The following is a 24,483-nucleotide window of genomic DNA, read 5'->3' on the forward strand; positions in this document are numbered from 1 at the left end:
TGGGAGGAAGAATAAAGGTGTAGACCAATTTATAAACTGGGAAAGGCTTTGGAAATCTGAAGCACAGAGGGGTTTGGAAGTCCTAGTTCAGATTTCTCTTAAAGTTAACATGCAGGTTCAGTTGGAGTTAGGAAGGCAAATACGGAGATGGACTGCTGAGGCTAAAAAAGGCTCTGGCCAAACTGCATTTGGAATATTGTGAGCAGTTTTGGGTCTGATAGCTAAAGAAGGGTGTGCTAGACTTGGAGATTTACGAGAATAACCCTGGGGATGAACAGTGTTTCATATGAGGAGCAGTTGAGGACTCTGAGAATGAAAAGCGATTCGTTGCCTATGTTGAGAAAAATGTTCCCAATTTTTTCTGTAAGCTTCAAGTGGTGAATTCACAATATCATCATTTGAGTGACAACTTCCTATTTTCATTATCTATTAAAACCTCAACTCATCTTTATATGCCTTTTCTAATTCTCTCCTTTTAAACTTCTACATGTACTTACAGTGGGTATTTGCTAACTGCAGCTCACTGAGTTCTTATCTCCCCTAGCATCTAACAACTGCTTCAGAACAACGTGCTGTATCACCATCATCTTCCTCAATTCTACATCCTCACAATCTGACATCAGCAAATCATCAGCCTTACCACATTATGCTTGTTCTTAAACCTACTTAGATAACATCACCAAAGAAGATATGCACAACTCCGACATCTATATGAGATGCATTTTGTCTCGTTATACTTGTGCACTTTCACCTTACCACTTACTTGGAGGCTGCCAACCCCAGTATATTTCACATTGCTTTCTTAAAGCATACCCTCCACACTAAAAACTCCCAGCCTGCATGTGTCCTGTTCCTTTCTCATTGCACAAGGTCTTTAGGGCTTAGTGCTGTCAAACAACACACTCTGAGGGCAATTTACTGGCTTGCAATTTCTGAAGCAGTGTTCAACTGAGCTCAAAGTGTAACACTAGGAGCATCAAAACCATAGGTTCTCAGCAGTAGCGAACACTTGTTCCTCTCCAGCCATACAATTCCCCAAGAATGTGCCCAAGATCCTCCTTGCATAATTAATGACACAGGTTGTGTGAGAAATATTGTTCTGAGCCATGGTGGACTGAGTGTGATGAATCTCATTAAGCTTTAAACTACAAATGAGTGGGCGGTACAGTGGCACAGTGGTTAGCACTGCTGCCTCACAGCGCCAGAGACCCGGGTTCAATTCCCGACTCAGGTGACTGACTGACTGAGTGGAGTTTGCACGTTCTCCCCTGTGTCTGCGTGGGTTTCCTCTGGGTGCTCCGGTTTCCTCCCACAGTCCAAAGATGTGCGGGTCAGGTGAATTGGCCATGCTAAATTGCCTGTAGTGTGAGGTAAGGGGCAAATGTAGGGGTATGGGTGTGTTGCACTTCGGCGGGTCGGTGTGGACTTGTTGGGCCGAAGGGCCTGTTTCCACACTGTAAGTAATCTAATCTAATCTAATATAATGTGTGTCGAGCTCTGTGGACAGGCACCGATGAATGACATTCATTGCCTAGGCTGAAAAATACAGGAATATTACCTTGACAACATCAAGATAAAATTCCAACTTCTAGGGCGGCACGGTGGCAAGTGGCACAGTGGTTAGCACTGCTGCTTCACAGCGCCAGAGACCTGGGTTCAATTCCCGCCTCTGGCGACTCTGTGTGTTAGGTGAAGGGGTAAATGTAGGAGAATGTTTCTGGATGTGTTACGTTTCGGTGGGTCAGTGTGGACTTGTTGGGCCGAAGGGCCTGTTTCCACACTGTACGTAATCTAATTACAGAGGCCACATATTCCCCTCTAGCAGTATCAACTGCTATTCTTGCCCTTGGGTTAGCTACTCGTCACTTTTAGTGGGCGGCACGGTGGCACAGTGGTTAGCATTGCTGCCTCACAGCGCCTGAGACCCGGGTTCAGTTCCCGACTCAGGCGACTGACTGTGTGGAGTTTGCACGTTCTCCCCGTGTCTGCGTGGGTTTCCTCCGGGTGCTCCGGTTTCCTCCCACAGTCCAAAGATGTGCGGTTCAGGTGAATTGGCCATGCTAAATTGCCCGTAGTGTTAGGTAAGGGGTAAATGGAGGGGTATGGGTGGATTGCGCTTCGGCGGGTCGGTGTGGACTTGTTGGGCCGAAGGGCCTGTTTCCACACTAAGTCTAATCTAAAAAAAACTTCAACAATTGGACTGTTTGTGCCCAATTCCTTAAGGTTGCAGGGAAGGTTAATAAAGCATATGCAATCATATTTTATAAATGGAGGCATAGAGTACAAATACTAAATGTATACTTCATGCTCTTGATTACCTGTTACTTTAACCCCAGCTGGAGTGTTGCATTCAGCTCTGGGTACCACACCTAAGAAAGGTCATATGATTTATGAAGAAGGTACAGAAGTTTTTTTTATATATTTGTTCATATGTTGTAGACATCACTGGTGAATGAGAGTTTTTTATTCATTCTAATTTGTCCTAGAATAGGATGCCAAACTGCTTTTTTGAACTTCTTGTGTTTTAGACACTCACAGTACTGTTACAAAGTTGGCCTTGGAATTTTGTCCTAGTTCTAGGTTAGAGTGGTGCTGGAAAAGCACAGCAGTTCAGGCAGCATCCGAGTTTTACCTATTTTGTCCTAGTGATGAATAGCTAAATGTTTGCACGTTAAGATGGTCTGTGGGTTGGAGAGAAATTTTGAAGTCGTACTCCTTTGCACCTAAGCAAGAGATGTTGCAGTTTGGAAGCTGCTATTGAAGAAACTTTAATGGATATCTGCACTGTATCTTGGGGTTGTGATGCAAACTAGCCACAGTGCAAGGATTGTGAAAAGTGTGAATATTGAAGGAGTTGGGTATGTTGTGGTTCCACTTGTGCAGGCAGCCCTTTCCTTGGAACTGCACTTATCCAGTCATTTACTATAATGGTTCCTGAGATAAAGAATTAGTCACATGGGTAGACTGTTCTCCCTGGAGCAGAAAAGCAGAGAAGATAATTTAGTAAAGGTGCTCAAAGTTCTGGAAGTTTGGTAAGTAATGTTTCCAATGGCAGAATAGTTAGCAAGTGGAAATCTGACTTCAGGTGTTGGGGAAAAGAATCATAAACAACTAGAGGGAGAAAAGTACATAGTGACTTGTTCTGATTTGGAAGGCAATGCATGAAATGGTGATGGAAGCAAGTTGAGTACTAGCTTTCTAAAAGGAATTGGCTCCATATTTGAAGCAGGGAGAAGAGTTATTAGGCTATGGGCAAGAGTACAGGAGTGCAAAAAGAAAGTTCACATGAAGAAGTGAGAAGAGCAGGGCAATATAAAGTAGCCATCTGTAAGTACAGGATATTGGATCTTTAAAGTTATGCCCCAGTATGAGACTGCATTCATATGTACAAGCATTCATAACGCAGATGTTTGTAAATTGGTGATTGCAATATTAAAAAATACTATCTTGTTCTATTTCAGGATATGCATGTTGGGAAATCGAACTCTTTCTAGAAATCTATTTGATATTTGTGCCAAAACCACGACTGAAAACAATTTGACAGTGACCACTAAATTATGGGACCTGTTTTGCACTTCTAAAAATCAGACAGGCACTTGCGATGAGTACTTTGTTCAAAATAATGTCACAGAAATTCAAGGAATTCCAGGTGTAGCAAGTGGCAGAATAAAAGGTTTGTATGAGTTTGTATTAATGATGCATTTTGGAACATTTTTATAATTGGTGGAAATAATTTGTGTGCACTTGAAATAATGAAGGTTTCATATTTTCAAGTTTGCATTTTTAAAATAGAAAGTCCAGTTCCTGGCTTCACAGTTACCTTATTATATTGTGTTGATCCACTAGAGGGCCGTCTTGTATCTTGCAAGTTCCATCTGACTGCAATTATATTATTGTCCACTCATCATTGGTAAAACGTCTAACATTAAATACTATTGCTGAATTCCTTATGAGGAACCCAGTAAACATATGTACACAATATCAGTACTAATAATCATTCAGATAAAGGCAACAAATTAATTTTGTGTTATGTCCAAATTCAGATTAGTCAAATGTAAACCAAGTATTTGCATATTACAGCTCCAATTTTGTCACAAACTTCTGTTTACCTTTTGGGTTAATAATGTGCCTGTGTTTTTTTAATACCATAACAGTTGTCAGAATAACAGCACATATAGTTATTTATGCATAAATGTTATGGTAACTTCAGGCAGGGGCTCAAGGGTGATTGTGCACAGAAATTTGAAAGCCTGTATTGAGGATGCGCCATTATTAGGTTTGCATAAAGCAGCAACTCAATGATTCACAACCATGGAAGGGCAGTGAAGTTGCTGTACATGCCTGGCAAATGTGTACTTGATGTGCCACAGACTTTGTGGTGCAAGGAGCCTTTAAGGTTTGCACATTCTTCTAACAATGTGCTGAATGTTAATTAGCGACAGGTAAATCTAAGGCACCAAACATAAACTTTTGGAAGCTGAATGATATTATATCCTTATATCCAGTTGCTGAATATTTTAAAAATGTAAAATAATTGACCTTTTTTGTTTCTGTATCTCTTTCCTTACTTTCCCGTTAGATTTTCTTTTCAGGATCTGATTTGTTATTGAATTAATTCACTCAAATTTACACATCCTTCTCAGTCTTTGTATTTATTTCAAAATTATCAATCTCATTGGCATGCCTTGATCACTCAGGTTACAGATGACCTCCCCAAGGCTTTTTAGCTCCTGTTCTTGTCAATTCTGATACATAATATCATTCCAATAAAACAAGTAAAGGTAAGCCTAACAACTACAGAGTTAAGTTCACTTGAGTAAATTATGACTCACTGCAATAATTGAACCAGTTCTTTTTGTCTGCTGAAGTAAAAAATCAAATTATTCCAATTGTTTGAAATAAATTTGTGTATTTTAATAATTCCCACATGATCATACTTTAAACCTAGGATCAAGAATGTGGCGCTGAAAAAGCACAGCAGGTCAGGCAGCATCCGAGGAGCAGGAGAATCAGCGTTTTGGGCATAAACAGTTCATTAGGACTGCTCCTCAGATGCTGCCTGACCTGCTTTGCTTTTCCAGCACCACACTCTCGACTCTGATTTGCAGCATCTGCAGTCCTCACTTTCTGCTCATATTTTAAACCGAGATGTGATTCACTCCTGGATCTAGATTATCTCCTAGTTTGACCTGCTCCTGTACAATTCAGCAGATATCAGACAACTCAATGTTTTGAATTGCAAAATGTTTGAAATGCCTGTTACATTGAGCATCAATGAGAAATGGTGGTGCAGTGGTCATGTCACCTGACCAGTAATACAGAGAGGCACACTAATGGTTTGGGGATGTGTTTTAGAGTTGCTCCATGGCAGATGGTAAAATTTGATTTCAATAAAAAAAATTCTGGAACTGAAATTATAAAAACAAAGGTTGACTGTGTAACTATTGTCAGCATTATCAAATACATTATTGCATTTCTTAATACAAGGAGAAAAAGATAAAACAATTATGTTTTATGATGTTGTTTGGTGCTGTATTTTAGAAGTTTTTTTAATATTTGTGATTATATGAATGCGTTTGAGTGCAAATTCTAATCAGAGCTTCACTTTGAGAAACAAAATTAATATCTAGTGCAGTTTGTGCCCAGAATGTTGATTTTGTGATCAAAGCAGAAACTGTTCCTAGACTTGTGACTTCCTTTTTATGTGTGCTCCTTCACGTTCCAACCCACCCTAGTACGTTTTGAAAAAGCTGTTTTTTAATCCTCTGGCAGTAGTAAACCATCACTTTTTTTTTGTTTTTAAAATACAAATCTTACTTTGTTTTCTCTCTATCTATGATATTTGGTTCTTGCCTTTGTGCACCATTCAAAAACTAGAACTACAAAGTGTTGTTCATATCTAGTTCAAAATGGCAATCACAATGGAAATGAACTTGGACAATCTCCAGCATCTGCAGTCCTCACTTTCTCCCAATTTCTATAATTATTGGGTCGCCCACAACCATCAGTTCCACCCCAAGGCAGCAAGATCTTGCCAAGAAATTTGAATTCAATTTTAAAAAACTGGAATTAAAAGCTAGAGTAACTGTAACCATGTAAATACCCACCTGGTTCATTAATGTCTTTTGGGGAATAAAATCGCCATCCTTGTGTGGTCTGGTCTATATATCACTCTAGACCCACAGCAACACGATTGACTCTCAACTGCACTCTGAAATAAATTAGAAACTCAGTTTAAAGGTGATTAATAATGGGCAATTTATGTTGGCTCAGTCAGCAATTCTCATTTGCTGTGAACAACGTTTTGTTTTAAAAACCCTCCTCATTGTCAGATTCCTAAATTATTGGAAGAAGCATTAAACGTTAAAAGTTCTCTTAAATGCTCAAAATATTGAAAATCCTTTCATACCTCTTCAGAGTTTGCACTCACTCCCTGATTTGATATCGCTCAAATGTAACAAGATCCAGCCCTCTTGTGACATAGTAGTGGGATCCCTACCCCTGGACTGGGTGACCTGGGTTCAAGTCCCACCTGCTCCAGAGGTGTGTAATAAATCTCTGAGTGGGTTGATTAGAAAAATAGGTAATTTAAAAAATACAAAATCCAAGTCATGTCTGAGTTTAGTAGAAGACTTTCCAATACAGAAACCAGTTCAAAAAGTATCGATTTACTCATTGGTTCTCCTTCATATTGTACCTCTATATCCATTTGACCACACTTTAATTTTTTAAACTGAATAGTTTCTGAATGATCACATGATGAACAATCCACCACATTGCCTGTGTCTTCACACTCTAATTTTTTTGAAGTTCAGTTGGTTTAGTCATTTGTAATACTTATTACGGACTGAGAGCTCTTCAAGTTAATCAAAATACTTGACCAAGCACAAATGAATTTGTGTTCATAACATGAAGATTTGGAAGTCACTAATTTTTGCCAGAACTGTTCTATTTTTTAAAAAAAGTATCTAACCTCACTCGCCAAAATTGAGTGTTTTCTGACTTGTGCATCATACATACAAAATTAAGATTATATATTTTTGCAGAAAACATTTGACATTTGAAATTTAAGTCATGTATTTATTTTTTTAAAAAGAGTAAAATGTTAACATAATTTTATTGCCTACTGTCTAAATCAGCTAAGGTTCTGCTTTTTTTAAAAGAAACAGTATTTTGGCTTTTAAAGTAAGTGGAAAGTACCACCCCCACTGATAGGTGCATGAATCTCAAACACAGATGTTAAGAATAATATAACGAAACACTGTAGTTGTCCAAAATAATACTTGTGTGCAAGTCCTTGTTCTAAAGGTTCTATATATTTTCTTTTATAATTTAAGTTACTTTAACTTTGAAAATATTTAATCTAGCGGTTGCATATTTTGCAGGATTACAACTAGTTGGATTAATTACTAACTTAAACATTTCATAAAGTCTACAATTTGAATTTTTAACTCTCTGCTTTATTTCAGGTTTTTTTATCTAAAATAATCATTCAAACAATCTGAATCGCAGATTTTAATTTTAAAAGCATCAGCCATGATAATGATACATAATTAGAAAAAGCTATCTTTTCGGTCTTGTATGTGATGAATTAGCTTCTTTACGAGATTTGCTGTATTTAAGATTTCCCTATTATTGGTCAATTTTGCAGAGAATCTATGGAGCAGTTACATGACCAAAGGAGAGATACTACAAAAGCATTCTTTGCCATCTGTTGAAGCTTCTGGATCAAGAAAAAATCTACATGCCTATGTGTTTGCTGACATTACTACTACCTTTACAATGTTGGTTGGCATTTTCTTCCCTTCTGTAACTGGTGAGGAAACTTCAATTATTATGGAGGAGAGATGATTTAGAAGATGTACAGGTCATTCTGCTCTAACACATTTCATTAACATTAATTCACTACAATGCAATTGCCGCATTGTGGGCACTGTTTCAATAGCGCAAACTTTTAAAATGTGTTAATGGCATGGTATTGTTTGCTAATGCACAAGCTCTTCGAAATGCAGAAAGTCCTATAATTGTTATAACATCATTAGAAGTCAGTTTTAACATGTGAATAATTTCTCTACTTTTCCAAGAACTGGCACTTGGAAATTACTTTCCATTATTTTTTGTACACGCGTGTTAAATGTATTTTTTGCACTGACATCAAACACTAGAAAATGACAACTGTAGACTGAGCAGTTGGTATATGGAAATTGAGCAGGACGCTGTTGTCATGCTTAATGTTAGCTAGAATTTTAATTGTTGTGTGTCTAGATGTTGTAATATGTGGTGCTGGAAAAACACAGGAATTCCTGAAGAGAGCTTATGCCCAAAACATCGATTCTCCTGCTCCTCAGATGCTGCCTGGCCTGCTGTGGTTTTCCAGCACCACATTTTTCAACTCTGGTCTCCAGCATCTGCAGTCTTCACTTTCTCCTAGATGTTGTAATACATTAGGTAATACATTAAGAGGTAATGACAATTGCACTGTACTGTTGCAAGTTTGTTTATTTATATAATTGTTATTATTCTTGACTCATTCAATTATGTTTCAATGGTTTTCTAATGGTTTCTGTATTCTTAGGGAAAATGTGATGTTCTGTGTATCTTCCAGATCAATGCAGGTCTTATTCCAATTTTTTTTTAAAGGGTCTAATCAAAGAGACTCTCAGTCACTTGTATGAGGGATGGAGGTGCAGGTGTTGGACTGGAGTGGACAAAGTCAGAAATCATGTGACACCAGGTTGTAGTCCTTCAGATTTATTTGAAATCACAAGATTTTGGAGCAAAGCCCCTTCGTCTGGTCTAGTGAGAGGGCAGCACACAGCACAGAATGCATGGCCACAGAGCTTAAAAGATTAATGGTGCTAGAATAGCACAGCAGTTCAGGCAGCATCCAAGGAGCAGCAAAATCGACGTTTTGGGCAAATGCCCTTCATTAGGAAAGTGCCAGGTGACCAAGAGTGTCAGATGGTGTGAGTAAAGTGTCAACAGCTGAATAACAAGTAAGGGATGATCTGTAATCTGAAGGAGAGAGATAATTACAAAAAATTTAAAATAAGATGGTGCTGGACACAAACCAAATGACTGGAGTAACATGGAACAAAAACAGAAGCCACTGGAAAAGTCCAGCAGGTCCAACAGCATCTGTGAAGAAAACTAGAGGAAGGGTCACCAGACCCAGAACACGAACCCCTGATTTTTTTTTTCACAAATGTTGCCTGACCCACTGTGCTTTCCCCCCCCCGCCGAACCAATCACCACGACCACCGGAGCAATCCCTGCCCTTGCTCCTGATTTACAGCATCTGCAATTCTTTCAGTTTTAACTTGACTGGAATAATATGACACATATAAGACTTGCATTTAACCGGATTATAGATCATTCCTTTGGTTGTTATTGAACTGTTGCCACATCACTCACTGCCAAACACTCTTGGTTACCTGCAGAGACTTATTATTCGATACTCCACTCATACCACTTGCGTGATCTTTTGATCTCTTCACCCATACATTCTGTGTGCTTCCCTCTCATGTCACCTGATGAAGGGGCTATGCTCTGAAAGCTTTTGATTTCAAATAAACCTGTTGGACTATTACCTTGTCATGTGACTTTAAGGTGAACTACTTGTGCCAGCACTGATGCAAATGACGAAACTGTAACCAGCATAAAACATTTGCACAAAATGTCACTTGTTTCCAATTCAATGTTGATTATGATTTCTAATACATTAAAAGGGATGTTTGTATGTAACTGCTCATAAATTTTGCATGAGAATATGCATTACAACAGTGGCTCTATGTAGGCAGCAGAGTACAAAGTAGTTTTGAAGAAAACATGAATATTCCAAAATGATGCCATTCTGAAATAATGGAAATTAAGAGGTCAGGCAGCATCTGTGATAAAAATTAGAATGGTAGTTTGATATTTTGGGTGAAAATGCTTTAACAAAACTAGTTTTGTCCCCTTCTTCCAGGAACAAGTGTTAACCGAGATAATTGCAGTTAGCGTTCTGTTCTTGACAGTGGCCCTGCAGTATATAAGATGTAAATCTCTTGGGGGATATTTTTTCACGAGTACAATATCTGTCACTGAAGATGGTGGAATATTTTAACTTGCTATACAGGAACAACAGTATTGACATGTGTATGTAGTGTAGTGTGTTGTAGGTATGTAGTGAATTTTCTCTGTATTCAATGGTGATTTTCAAGTAGTACTCTATCCTCTTCCTCTGAGAAGCTATTTGCTGATTTGCAAAATTTGTCCTTGTATTCCATATTCACCATTGTGCAAAACAGAATATATTAGAAAATTGAGTAAAATAAACAAGGCTGAAAATGTGTTGCTGGGAAAGCGCAGCAGGTCAGGCAGCATCCAAGGAGCAGGAGAATCGATGTTTCAGGATTTCCTGAAGAAGGGCTCATGCCTGAAACGTCGATTCTCCTGCTCCTTGGATGCTGCCTGACCTGCGCTTTTCCAGCAACACATTTTCAGCCCTGATCTCCAGCATCGGCAGTCCTCACTTTCTCCTCTTAAATAAACAAGGAGCTAAGTACTTGTTCATGTAACATAATTATCTGCTTTTATTTATTAGGTATCATGGCTGGTTCTAATAGATCAGGAGACCTGAAAGATGCACAGAAGTCCATTCCCATTGGTACTATCCTGGCTATTGCTACAACCTCATTAATTTGTATCCTTTTTATTTCATTAGTGATTCTTACAAATTAGCTTAAAATTGAACTAAGTCGCATAGTACTTCCTGTTGAACCATGTGGGGATGCCTCTGAGGCTTGTTAGGTGCGATTTGCTTTCTTTCCTGTGATCTAGTTTGCAAGTTATCAAATCATTTAATGGCAAGTCAGGAGGAGACTTGAGCACAAATGGTGTCTCTAATGTAGCGTCAAGGAAATCCTGAGTCTGGTCTGTCAGATAGTGCTATTCTCATGAATACCACAGTCAAAAGATGTGCAAGTCAGATGATTTGGCCATGCTAAATTGCCCATATTGTTAGGTGCATTAGTCAGAGGGAAATGGGGTCTGGGTGGGTTACTCTTCGGAGGGTCAGTGTGGGCTTGTTGGGCTGAAGGGCCTGTTTCCACACTGTAGGGGAACCTAATCTAATCTAATCTCCCCAATGTCTTCGTCGACAGTTATTCTTCCACCAGCATAAGTCAACTTGAGCAGGTTTTTTCTGGTGATTGCACATTGCTGTTTGTGAGGATCAATCTTCGTACACGTTGGTGTTTTTAATGTTCTAGCAGTGATAATATTTCAAAAGCACTGAAGTGGCTTTAAAGAACTTTGAGATGGCTGAAGGTCATAGAACATGCTATGAAAATACAACTTGTTTTTTGGCTCAATTCCTTTGATAGAGAATGGAAAATGACTTCACTTATGTCATTGATATCCATCTGAATCCTGAGTAAGACTTTATGGGTGCCAACTCTGCAGTTATTCAAGCATTTCTTTTCAAACACGTAGGTTTCCTTTTCAAAATGGGTGTGAAGCCTGCAGTGGAGCACACTTCAAATACATTAGTTGGAATATTGGCACCCACAGACGCACACAACACCCGCACTTGGCAATGCTTAATTTCCCAGGCAGCACACATATGTGGGCAGTGTTCAGCTTCCCCACTTCCCCTCCTAACAGCTCTGTCATACTTTCAGTCTACCCCCAACCTTCTCTCTAATTCCTTCTCCTATCAGGCTTACATCATGAAAGCTGACTGTCAGGGAATGCAGGCATTGTTGGGGGTGAGGGAGAGAGTTAGCACTAATTGAGGGGAATAACCTCCGGAATAACCGCTCCACTCAAAACTGTATAAGTTAATGAATTGAAGACAGACCTTATAGTTGTAAATTCATGAAAGAAAAGGGGGATGTGGCTTTGCTGGAATAAGCTTGCCATTTGCTCTGTGCATTCTTCATCTTTTTACCCCTGCTGGAGCCAGTACTAGAAGGTGCAGAGACTCCAGGATAAAATGAGACGTGGGCAAAGTAGTTGCAGTCAGCAACAGACACACTATCTCCATCATTAACTGAAAGATCTGGGTCACTATTTCCACGATTAATCTATTTCACATTGCCTTTTTAAGTTAAGTACACATATTCAAGATTGTTTACTCCTGGGATTTGTTTATTTTCTCAAGAATTTTAGATATCTCCACTAAGTCATTTCAGCATAAACTAACTTAGGTTCTTGACATTTTTTAATAACTCAGATGCCTTAACTGGATATTAGTCCAACAGTTGCCCAACAGAATGCTGTCTCTTCAAGCAGATGTGTATTCTTAATTTCCTGTTTAAGTGACAGGACCAAATTAGTGAAGGAAGTCTGCTAGCGTTTCTGACTAATTTACACATTATCTAAAATCTGTAAAATGAGACAGTCAGTTTTTAAAACCAGTTCCTACCACCTTCTAGGTCTTGTTTTGTGGTTTATTGAGGTAATGAATCAACAAAATATATCTGACCTAAAATCACAAATTATCCTGAGCTGTACCCTTATTTTACTCTGTCTTGTTTGCTTAGTAGTAACAGAAAAATCGGCCATGCGAAACAATCTTAGATAATGTAATTGTAGAATGAAGGAAGCATACATTAAAAGGGTGGATGATTATTTCCAAATTTTGTTATTCTGTTTACTTGTACACCTAATTTTTTTTGTTCATTAGCTCTTGAAGCACATTTTCAGCTGCCTACAAAGTTCAGTTTAATTAACTTTTATTTCGCTTGACTGAAAATCAGATTTGAGCAGTGTGGTGTTATTTGGAGCCTGTATTGAGGATGTTGTACTTAGAGATAAGTAAGTATAAAATCATTTTTGAAAGGAACAAGAAAAGTTCTTTTGTGAAAAGTCTCTGAAAATGCATTTGACCTGTGTAATATATTTGAATCTTGTTAGAATAATGTCCAATTAAAATATTCATCTCTCTCACTCACCCTCTGTCTCCTGGACTCCCCAGAAACATCCTTTCTCCATCTATTAAAACTGGATAGGTATCTATGAGATCACTGCTCATTCCTCTAACTCCGGTGAATACAGTCCTAATCAATCCAGTCACTCTCCAGCATCAGCTCCAGCAGTCCAGGAATCAGTCTAGCTAGCAAACCTTCTTTACACTTCCTCAATCACTAGAATATCCTTCCTCAAACAGGGAGACCAAAACTGCAGATAGTTCTCCAGGTGTGGTTACCCTCGACATTTACAGGAAGGCATCCCTGCTCCTGTACATGAATCCTCTCACTGTGAAGACCAGCATATCATTTCACTTCATTGCCTGCTGTGCCTGCATGATCACTTTCAGCATGCAGGTGTAGAAGCACTTGTAGGTTTCGTTGCCCTTTACAAATCTAGCACCACTCAGATAATAATCTGCCTTCCTGTTTTTGCTACCAAAGTGTATAATGTCACACTTATCCACATCATACTGCATCTGGCATGTATTTGTCCACTTGCATAACTTCCTCACAGCATATCCTCCCAGCCAGGTTGGTGTCAGCTGTAAATTTAGAAGTATTACAGTTTCCTTATCTAAATCATTTATAAGTATTATGAATAGCTGGGGTCCAAACATTGATCCCTGCAGTACCCCATTGATCACTGCTTGCCAAATGGAAAAAAAAAATTCCTAATCTTTATTTTTGTCTGCAAACTAGTTTTCCATCCATTTTGCACATTTTCCCCATTATCTATGTCAAACTGATCATCTATAATTTGTGGTTTTCCCATTGCTGCCTTTCTTACATATTGGGGTTACATTAACGACCTTCCAATCAATAGGAAGTATCCAGTGAATATAGAATTTTGGAAAATGATCACTAGCTATCCTGCTATTTCTAGGGCCACTTCTTTAAGTACTCGGGGATGGAATATATCCGTGCCCTGGAAACCATGTATGCCTTTAATCCCATTAGATTCCCAACACCATTTCCTTATAAATATTAATTTCTTTCAGTTCCTCCTTTCCATTTAAACCATATGTTTTCCCCTGTATTTTATTTTGGGATGCTCTGTGTCTTCCTTTGGAGAAGCCAAAAGTTATCTTCAGTCTCTTCTTATCCTGTAATTTTTCCTTATCCCTGGTGCTCCTCAGTCAATCCCATAATAATAATAATAATACACTTTTTTCTAAATCACTGCTATTTAGCGTTAATTCCTTACCTGCAAAACAACTCTTATTGCTTTTCTGTGATGTAAATCTGACTTATTGTTTTCACAGTTCAATTGCAAGCAGCTGATTAAGTGAAATTCAGGGTCCATGTCGAGCTTCAATATGCTCCAAGATTCTCAACTTCCCTTGCTGCTGTTTTGTCAGCTAGTAATCTGAACAACTTCTAGCACAAAATTTCTGTGATATTTTAATGTAGGCACAAGGGCAAGATTAGATTCCGTTCATTGTCCACCCGCAGCAATGTATGGTCCATTCTGACTTTTCCAATTGTTTGGTTTTTCTTATGTAATGTCTCTTTCAGATGTACATGCTTTCAAATGCAAAAAGCTACTTAATTTGATGTTGAAAACCTCTTCGATATATAAATATGTGTATGGATTTTTTTCCTTCTTCCTGTCCAGGTATGGAGATGCTGTGAATAATAATTTGGTTGTTGGCACTCTGGCCTGGCCTTCTCCTTGGGTTATTGTGATTGGTTCCTTTTTCTCGACATGTGGTGCTGGTTTACAGAGTCTAACCGGAGCTCCACGGTTGTTGCAGGCCATAGCTAAAGACAACATCATACCTTTCTTACGGGTTTGTACACTATATTTGTTTTGATTGAGCCTTCTTGCTGCTAAAATTGATGTTTAATATAGCTTTAGGAAAGCCTTTGTGCAGCTTAATTGTTGTGAGTTATTAAAGGCAACTTTGATCATAACTTTGCTTTAATTTTGTTCCTGTAGGTCTTTCAGCCCATTAAGGGCAACTTTCAGGCATATGTCACCACTTTAAATTATTTTCTACAAGTTCTGCAGAGTATTGTTTCAGTTACCACTTCCTGACATCATTTCAAGCTGTCACTGTGTACACTTTGACATATTTGCACTTTATTCCACATATTCAAATAATCTTAAAATTAACCATTACAAAACTGTTTTTGCAAAAAATATATTAAACCAAATTATAATAATCTTTGACTCATTCTGAACAGAGATTTATTTTGTTAAAAAGCTAGCCACTCCTATTCAAAAAAAAGTTGTGGATGTTAGAAATCAGAAACAAAGGGTCGCTGGACCCAAACGTTAACTTCAATTTCTCTTTGCAGATACTGCCAGACCTGCTGAGTCTTTTCAGCAGCTTGATTTTGTCGCCACTTCTATTCCACAGCTGATTTTGTAAACTGTATAGGAGAGTGCTCATTAGCTGCCATTATCAATCTTAATATGAACAAATGAAACTAATATTTCAAAATGTTTCCCACTCTTCTACTTTTTCTATTTTAATTTGTGAAGGTCAGAACTAAAGCCTCTGTGTCAAGCTTTGGTTTCCCTCCTTCTGACCTTTCCCATTTCTAATAATTACATCAAAAAAGTAAGCTGCTGCTCTTCTAACACAGAAGTGCAGATAGTGGAGATCTAAAACAAAAACAAAAATTGCTTCAGATCTGGCAGCATCTGTGAAGAAAAACAGAGTGAAGTTAATATTTGAAGTCTTTGTCAGAATGGACAGTTAGGAAATGATGGCATTTATGTTGATTTGAGGGGGGATGAGTGAGATGGATAGATGGGGACAGTATCCAGCCAGAGAGGAAATAAAGCAAAGCAGACATTGGACTGTTGATAGTAAGCTAGCAAAGAATAACCGGGACTATGAGTAATTAAAAATAGCTTGCAGCCCAATCGGAACAGAACCTGGGATTGTAGGAGGTAGGTAATGAACAAGGATGGAGCTCTCATGGTCTGAAATTTGTTAACCTGTATGTTGAGTCCTGAAGGCTGTAAGCAGTTATTTACATAATGATAAATTGTGATCAATGATTAGATATAGAAGTCTTGATGCGTAACAATCCATGTTGAGAACCTTTTGAAGGCTCTTTTATGTTTGCTCCTTTATCATGTTAAGGTCTTTGCTTCATGCTGTCATTTTGGTTTTATTATCATATATCAGAAATTTATAGTTTCTCATCAGTGAATCTTAAAACACAAAATGTAATGAAAGCAGAAAGTCCTGCCTACACTTTAGGAAATGTATGTTAGGATTTATAGCTTCAGTACAGGAAACCCATGCATTTGAAGATGTGAAAACCACCACTTAAATATCTCAAATTAGACAGTGACTGTTTTTAGAACAAATTTCTCATGAAATGGCATTTCCTTTTTTTTCTGAACTCCTCATCCTTATAAGATTATGAAATGAATTATTAATACAGATTTTGAATTTTAAAGTTTTGTTGGTATCTTTTAATATTGTAGGTGTTTGGCAATGGAAAGGTCAATGGTGAGCCAACCTGGGCTCTTCTTTTGACAGCTATTATAGCTGAACTGGGAATTCTGATAGCTTCACTTGATATGGTGGCACCCATTCTCTCAATGTAAGTGAAATTTCTTGTAAAACTTTTTTTGAATCAATCACCGTTCAAAATTTGAATTTCTGAAGTCATCAGTTTCATTGACATCTGCATCACTTACATTTTCAAAAGAATTTTGTTTTCTTTCCCTTGTATATTTTTATAGATATCTCCTTTTCTTTTTTCAAAAAAAATTTAGTTGAGCGATATCCAAAAAAAAATGAGTAGAATACGTGCATCATTGTGAATAAATAAAGGCTACAAATACCGTTTTCTATGCTGGGAACTCAACATTTGTTTGATCACTTTTGATTTATTGCCATTTATGCTGGTATATTGAGTAGAAACCAGAGAAACACTCCCGGTATTCTATGCTGTGCTTTGGATCATTTAAACCTCCATAATTAAAGTGATAATTCTTGATCAATATTTGATCGTGATGAATGACAGGATCTAAATGATTATGATTGATCTTGCAAACTGTTGAACAATTTGATTTTACAGCAAACTTTTCATTAACCGGCGTATATGGGACCAAGAATGTCCTGGATGATCATATGTTCTGGTTGCTCAAGAAGTCCACATAATCAATGTAAAAACGCACACTAAATAATGCAGGGTTATATACATTTATGTTATACTTTTATTTACAACATTAATCACTGTCGAGGTGTGGTGTTGGACTGGGGTGGACAAAGTTAAAAATCGCTCACTACCAGATTATAGCCCTACAGGTTTATTTGGAAATACAAGGTTTTGGAGCACTGAAGTGCCCAAAAGCTTGTACCTAAATAAAACTTGCCCTCCGAATTTGCTCATTTGCACCTTCAACTGACTACTCTAACATCATGGAGATCACAATAATACAGTTAACTTCTCTATTTGAGGTACATGTTTTATGCTAGTTTATCAAAAATGCCAGTTCATTAGGTGCATTTTAAAAAAAGTTTGTTTTAGTTTAGTGTTTTCACTCTGACAGATCTTTCTACAATCAGTCAGCTCACAATTTTCAAGCAAATGTTATCATACATTTTCAAAGTAGTTTCATAGATTCTGATTTGGTTTGGGGAATAAAATGAATCTGCTGCCCAACTCTGAATTCCTGTAATTAGCTGTCTTTTTGGGAATTTTTTTCCTTGGGCATTTCTTGTAGAAAGCCAGGTGAATGTGATATTGAAATTAAGCTTCAAAACACAATTCTAAAGTGGAAACAAGTAAAGAAATGCAGAAACAAAATTGGAAAGAATTTTTTTTTAAAAATAGGTAAAGTGAACAATGCAGAATGTGATGAAAACAAACACACACATGGTGGAGTGAGGGAAAGGACCCCAATAACCAAATAACTTAAATATGTAATCTCCATTCAAAGTAAGGAGAGAAAGTTTGTCTTCCATTACATTCTACAATAAACTAGGATTTTGAATACTATTCTGCTGCATGTGATTCTAAGCAAATTGTCAGTAACTCTGTTGAAAATGTCTGTCTGTTTGTGTCAGTGGCTGTGGCTTTTTACTTCCATCTCTAAAGCTTAATTAATGTTTAGAAAAACATTCCAAGGGTAAAGAATGAAACAAAAACATGCATTATAGATTTAGCCCCTGAAATGGTTCTTCATAGGACACTGTCCTTCAGAGTTTTGGATGCTGAGGAGTGACATTATGGAGGTTTTTGGAATCGTGGGCATGTGGATAGGGTTAATGCCTATGGTCTTTTTCTTTGATTAGGAGAATCCATGCCTAAGGGGTATGGATTCACGGTGAGAGGAGAAAGGTTTGAAGAGGACGTGAGGGGCAATTTTTTCAGGCAACGGGTGATGCGTGTGTGCAGTGAGCTACCAGAGCAAGTGGTGGAGGCTGGGGCAATTACAACATTTAAAAGGCATCCGGATGGGTATATGAATAGGAAGGGTTTGAAGAATATGGCCATATGCTGGCAAATGAAACTAGCTCAAATTGAGATGTCTGGTTGGCAAGGACAGTTTGGACCGAAGAGGCTGTTTGTGTGCTGTATGACTCTGGCTCTATAACTATTTATCTTTTGTTATTTCCCTGCCACATTTGTTTTTATCTTATGCTCTTCATTTATGTTTGCTGTGTACCAGGTCTCTCTACTTGCAGTTAAGTGATTCTTCTAACTCCCTATTATGCTTGTTCATGTGCCTTTTTCCTCAAATAATAGCTGCAATTTTTCTGTGTATATTTAAATTTGCACATATCTTTTGATCCTGATGATTTGGAGTTATTTTTGGATTTTTTTAAAAATCCGACTTTATGAAATTGTTGAACAATGAATGTAAAGAAAGTGAAATTGGAAACTAAGATTGAAGGAAACAAATGGGGGAAAAAATCTAATACTAACGTTAGATAATTAATACATTCAAATTGTAAATTTTAAGTTGCTTGTGAACACACTGTGAATAACTAAGATGAGACTTAATTTGGAAGTATTATGAACTGTAGGAGCTTAGTGATAGGCTTCAAGATGACGTCAAATTGTTGGAATGGGCAGATACATGGTAGATGAAGTTTAGTGGAAAGAAATGCACAGTGATATGTTTTGGTAGCAAGATTGAGAAGAGGTAAGTCAAAATAAAGAATACAGTTCTAAAGTAATTACAGGACCAGATGGGCTGAGGGAATATGTCCACAAATTACTAAAGGTGGGAGGGCAGGATGAGTGGTATAAGGCACCTAATGGAAGCCATAACTGTTCCTGTGAATTGTAAGCAGAGTCATGTGAGCACCAAGAAAGTTATGACGGTCCTGTCTAAAACGCAGGTTCAGCCTCAGTTGGAATATTGAGTGTTGGTCCAGTTCTGAACATTAAACTTAAGGAAGAATGTGAAGGCATTAGAAAGGGTGCAGAAAGATTCACATAAACTGTTCTTACAATGAGCAATTTCACTTACTTAAATTGGAGAAGCCAAGGCTGTTTTCCTTTAAAAGGAGATTTGGTAGAAGTGTTTAAAATGAAGAGAAGGTAGATGTTGTCAATGACAGTTGAGAATCTGAGGACATTGATTTAAGATCAGTATCTAAAGAACCAAAAATAACTAAAGATAAACTATTTTATGCAGCAAATAGTTAAGATATGGAATGAATCATCTGAGGGCATGGTGAAAGCAGATTTTTTGTGGCTCCCAAATGAAATTGGATAACTATCAAAGTTAGAGTGGTGGGGGGGAGAGTTAGGTGAGCTGAGTTGTTCTTGAAGAAACCTGTCACATTCATTCACTTCTGGAACGGGGGCATTGCTGGCTGGGCCAGCATTTATTGCCTGTCCCTAGTTGCCCTTGAGCAGGTGAGTGTGAGCAGTCTGCATGTCATAGAGTCATATAGATGTACAACATGGAAACAGACCCTTTTGGTCCAACGCATCCATTGTCGACCAGATATCCTAATGAAATCTAGTCCCACCTGCCAGCACCTGGCCTATAATCCCTCCAAACCCTTCCTATTTATATACCCATCCAGATGCCTTTTAAATGTTGTAATTGTACCAGCCTCCCCCACTTCCTCTGGCAGCTCATTCTATACATGAATCACCCTCTGTATGAAAAGGTTGTCCCCTGTTTCCCTTTTAAATCTTTCCCCTCTCACCTTACACCTATGCCCTATAGTTCTGGAATCCCCCACTCCAGGAAAAAGACTTTGTCTATTTATCTTATCCATGCCCTGTTATGATTTTATAAACCTCTATAAGGTCAACCCTCAGCCTCTGACGCTCCAGGGAAAACAGCCCCAGCCTATTCAGCCTCTCCCTACAGCTCCAACCCTCAACCATGGCAACATCCTTGTAAATCTTTTCTGAACTCTTTCAAGTTTCACAACATCCTTCCAATGGGAAGGAGACCAGAATTGCATGCAATATTCTAAAAGGTAGAGCTGCAGTGCTGTTAGGGAGTGAATGACAGGACAAATCAAATGGCTGCTTGCTCTGCTGCAGCCATTATATGGTTCTTAATTAATATCATTCACAGATCATGTTTGTTTTTAAATTGTTCACTGCTTTATGGGGAAGAAGGAACCTTAAAGTTGAGTGCTGAGAATGGAAATTCGGATCATGTTATCGGAATTTATTCTTTTAGTTTATAAGTATACAAGTAATGTTTCTATTCATATTTTTCAGGTTTTTCTTAATGTGCTATCTGTTTGTAAACTTGGCCTGTGCAGTGCAAACTCTTCTACGAACTCCAAATTGGCGTCCAAGGTTTAAATACTACCATTGGTAAGAACAGGTTTAAAAGCATTAAGTCTATCTTCAACTCTGCACAAAATCATTTATAATGTGTTTTAAACTTTGAAGAATTGAGGAGCCCAGATGAACATTAAATTAGCTTCATTAGCCCTTCAGTTAACATTTTTTGACTATTAACTTAGGGCTTTGCAGATCAGGTTGATTTATAACATTCATCATTCTGATACACCAAGAATCTTGTACAACTGGGCACAATAGAATCAGTTTGGGTTTGATTCTTCCATCTTATGATCAACTGTGAAATGTGAGCCAAGTAAATGCACAACTACATAAATGTAACTCTAATTTGTTTTTCTTCTGTAGGGCTTTGTCATTTTTAGGTATGAGCATGTGCATTGCACTAATGTTCATTTCTTCATGGTATTATGCTCTTGTGGCGATGTTAATTGCAGGGATGATATACAAATATATCGAATACCAAGGGTGAGTACTTGAAGACCAAAGATTTTTCTTATCTACGTAATGCTTGAGAGCTTTTTAAATTCATCCTTAACTTTAATTTTTCTGGTCTGATTTCTGAATAATTATAAAGAGACACATAACTTTAAGGACTAAAACAATTAAACTCTGGAACTTTGCTATTAGAGAGAGGCCAGAAGTCTCCCCATAATAATGTTAGACCAAACAGCACCTTCTTTTTTCTGTATCTAGGAACTTGTGGTTTGAACAACTTTGCTGATGAGAATCACTGCTAACATCATCCAAAGATTTCTTGACATTTATTTTGCTGCACACTTTCCTTTGCTGAAGGATGTTAAACATTGAATTGTACTCCAACTGTACAATTTTAAACAAAATTTCAGTCCTCATTAACTGAAATCAAGTCATCACCCCTACTAATTAGATTGTTGCAGCTGGTGGACTGAGTATATGTGAATCTGAAAAGAAATGTGATTAGATGGATAACATTGATCCTAAGCATTTTAATACCATTACTGTCTAAATTCTATATTTTCTTAGTTGGTTTCATCAAAGGAAGCTTGTGTTGGAAGTCTTATTCTAATGAAAACACAGGTGTTTCTGTTTCTCATAATGCTAAATGCTGTCATTGAGGCAATCAGGATAGTCTTTGAGCCATTGAAATTGCATCTTCCAATGTTCTGCGTTGTTTCTGATATAACCCTCTGAGGTCAATAGGGTTAAGTAAAGCAGTCATTATAAAATCCACATTTCCCAGCTGAAGTCATATGTTACAGTGTGAGGTACCAAAAATCTGTTCTTATTTGTTGCTATTCACTCACTGCAAGTGGGTTGCTTGTAATTTGTTGCCTTTGAGAAGGTGGCAATGAGACACCAATTTAAACATAACTGAGTAGCTTGCTAGGTCAATTCAGAAGAGCCAACCTTACTGCTGTGGGTTGAGAGTCCTATGTTTTCCTGAGTGAGTTAAGACAGTAAATTTCCAGAAGTCTGACATTATTCAGGAGTGAGCAGTCTGCTTGGTTGTCATTCCCTGTACCAACTCCAATTTCACTCCTTCCTCCACTTATGCACAGCAGCAATTTTGTAACTGCAAGATGAGCTGCAATGGTTTGCCAGTTCTCCTGAGCACCTTTCAAATCTGTGACCTCTACTATCTAAAAATAGCAAAGGCAACAGAACCATCAAAAACCATCCCACCTGAAAGTTCCCCTCCAGATCATCTTCACTTGAATTGATATCGCCGTTCCTTCATTATCGTTGCATCAAATCCCTGGAGCTCTCCCTGTAACAGCACACTGTTGCTACACCAGAAGAGCTGCAGCAGTTGAAAGGTAACTCCCGACCTTCTCCAGGTAATTTAGTTATTTGCATTAAATGACAGCCTGGTCAGCAACACCTGTATCCTGTCCTAGAGACAGACCCTTCAGTCCAACTTGTCCATGCCAACCAGATATCCTAACTTAATCTAGTCCCATTTGCCAACACTTGGCCCACATCCCTCTAAACCCTTTGTAAGGTAAGCATGCAGGTACAGCAGGTAGTGAAGAAGGCTAATAGCATGCTAGCCTTCATAACAAGAGGGATTGAGTATAGAAGCAAAGAGGTTCTTCTGTACTGTACAGGGCCCTGGTGAGACCACACCTGGAGTATTGTGTGCAGCTCTGGTCTCCAAATTTGAGGAAATACATTCTGGCTGTTGAGGGAGTGCAACGTAGGTTCATGAGGTCAATTCCTGGAATTGCGGGACTACCTTAATCTGAAAGACTGGAGCGACTGGGCTTGTATACCCTTGAGTTTAGAAGACTGAGAGGGGATCTGATTGAGACGTATAAGATTATTAAAGGATTGGACACTCTGGAGGCAGGAAACATGTTTCCGCTGATGGGTGAGTGCTGAACCAGAGGGCACAGCTTAAAAATATGGGGTAGACCATTTAGGATCAAGATGAGGAGAAACGTCTTCACCCAGAGAGTGGTGGCTGTGTGGAATGCTCTACCCAAGAGGGCAATGGAGACCCAGTCTCTGGATTCATTTAAGAAAGAGTTGGATAGAGCTCTCAAGGATAGTGGAATCAAGGGTTATGAAGATAAGGCAGGAACAGGATACTGATTGAGGATGATCAGCCATGATCATATTGAATGGTGGTGCAGGCTGGAAGGGCAGAACGGCCAACTCCTGCACCTATTGTCTATTGTATTCGTACACCCATCCAGATGCCTGTTAAACATTGTAATTGTACCAGCCTCCATCACTTCCTCTGCCAGCTCATTCCATACACGCACCACTCTCCGTGTGAAAATGTTACCCCTTAGGTCCCTTTTAAATTTTTAGCCTCTCATCCAAAATCTATGCCCTCTACTTCTGGACTCCCCATCCCAGGGAAAAGACCTTGTCTACTTACCTTGTCCTGTGATATTAAGTTTGTATCAGTAACAGTGATAACCATCATTCTGTGGACGTATTTAATTTGTTGTTGAATTTAAATTCTAATCTGCTGTCATTTTCAATGACTCGTGTGACTATTAGTCCAGATTTCTGAATTGCAGTTCAAGAAACCGAACGACAGTGTTACGTAATGTCTTTCCAGCAACATTAGGTTGACATTTATCTCTTTTTATACTTAGCAAATTACAAAAATATAAGTAACTGCTTACATTATTTGGAAACCCCCACAGTGATTAGAAATTGAAATAAATTCTTAATTACATCTTAGCCGTGCCATTGTAAATTCTGTACTTTCTCCAGTGAACTTACTGAACAATGAACAACAATGGTCTCATTAAAAGTTCAGTTACATAAACTCAGTTGGCTAAATTACTGGTTTGCAATGCAGTGTAATGCCAATAGTGTGCATTCAATTCTTGCATCAGCTGAAGTTACCATAAAAGACTCTCTTCCTCAACCTCTTGCTTTGACTGAGATGTGATGACCTTCAAGTGAAACCACCATTAGCTGTCTGTCTCTGTAATGAGAGAGCAGCCCTATGGTCCAGTTGGATTGTAACAACTTTATCTCGTTATCTACCTTGGTGGTTGGATCACTTGTTGAAAATCTTTTAATGCTTTTAACATTGAAGTTCATGGATGATGTATATGTCAATTTACTCTTATTTTAAGTATTTCAATGATGTTGGATTGTGTGACAAACCAAGTTACTTAAATCTTTTTACAGTGCAGAGAAAGAGTGGGGTGATGGCATTCGGGGCCTGTCCCTAAGCGCAGCTCGTTATGCCTTGCTCAGGTTGGAAGAAGGTCCTCCTCACACTAAGAATTGGAGGTAAAATAATGAAATCAACTTAGTGCTT

The 24,483-nt window shown here is 38.2% G+C and overlaps 1 protein-coding gene across 2 annotated transcripts in view; it reads left to right on the forward strand.

The window, feature by feature from the left end:
• The window catches only part of slc12a4 (solute carrier family 12 member 4), a 151,737-nt gene that overhangs the window by 93,019 nt on the left and 34,235 nt on the right, over window positions 1-24,483 (forward strand). For both annotated transcript variants that reach the window (XM_060838140.1, XM_060838141.1), the window contains exons 8-16: window positions 3,462-3,673; window positions 7,652-7,816; window positions 10,586-10,684; window positions 12,744-12,801; window positions 14,572-14,746; window positions 16,405-16,523; window positions 20,628-20,726; window positions 21,060-21,179; window positions 24,351-24,455. In XM_060838140.1, coding sequence (XP_060694123.1) covers window positions 3,462-3,673; window positions 7,652-7,816; window positions 10,586-10,684; window positions 12,744-12,801; window positions 14,572-14,746; window positions 16,405-16,523; window positions 20,628-20,726; window positions 21,060-21,179; window positions 24,351-24,455 — 1,152 coding nt within the window. The remainder of the gene's footprint in view (window positions 1-3,461; window positions 3,674-7,651; window positions 7,817-10,585; window positions 10,685-12,743; window positions 12,802-14,571; window positions 14,747-16,404; window positions 16,524-20,627; window positions 20,727-21,059; window positions 21,180-24,350; window positions 24,456-24,483) is intronic.

Source organism: Hemiscyllium ocellatum, chromosome 17 (genome assembly GCF_020745735.1).
Source record: "Hemiscyllium ocellatum isolate sHemOce1 chromosome 17, sHemOce1.pat.X.cur, whole genome shotgun sequence".
Lineage (NCBI taxonomy): Eukaryota > Metazoa > Chordata > Chondrichthyes > Orectolobiformes > Hemiscylliidae > Hemiscyllium > Hemiscyllium ocellatum.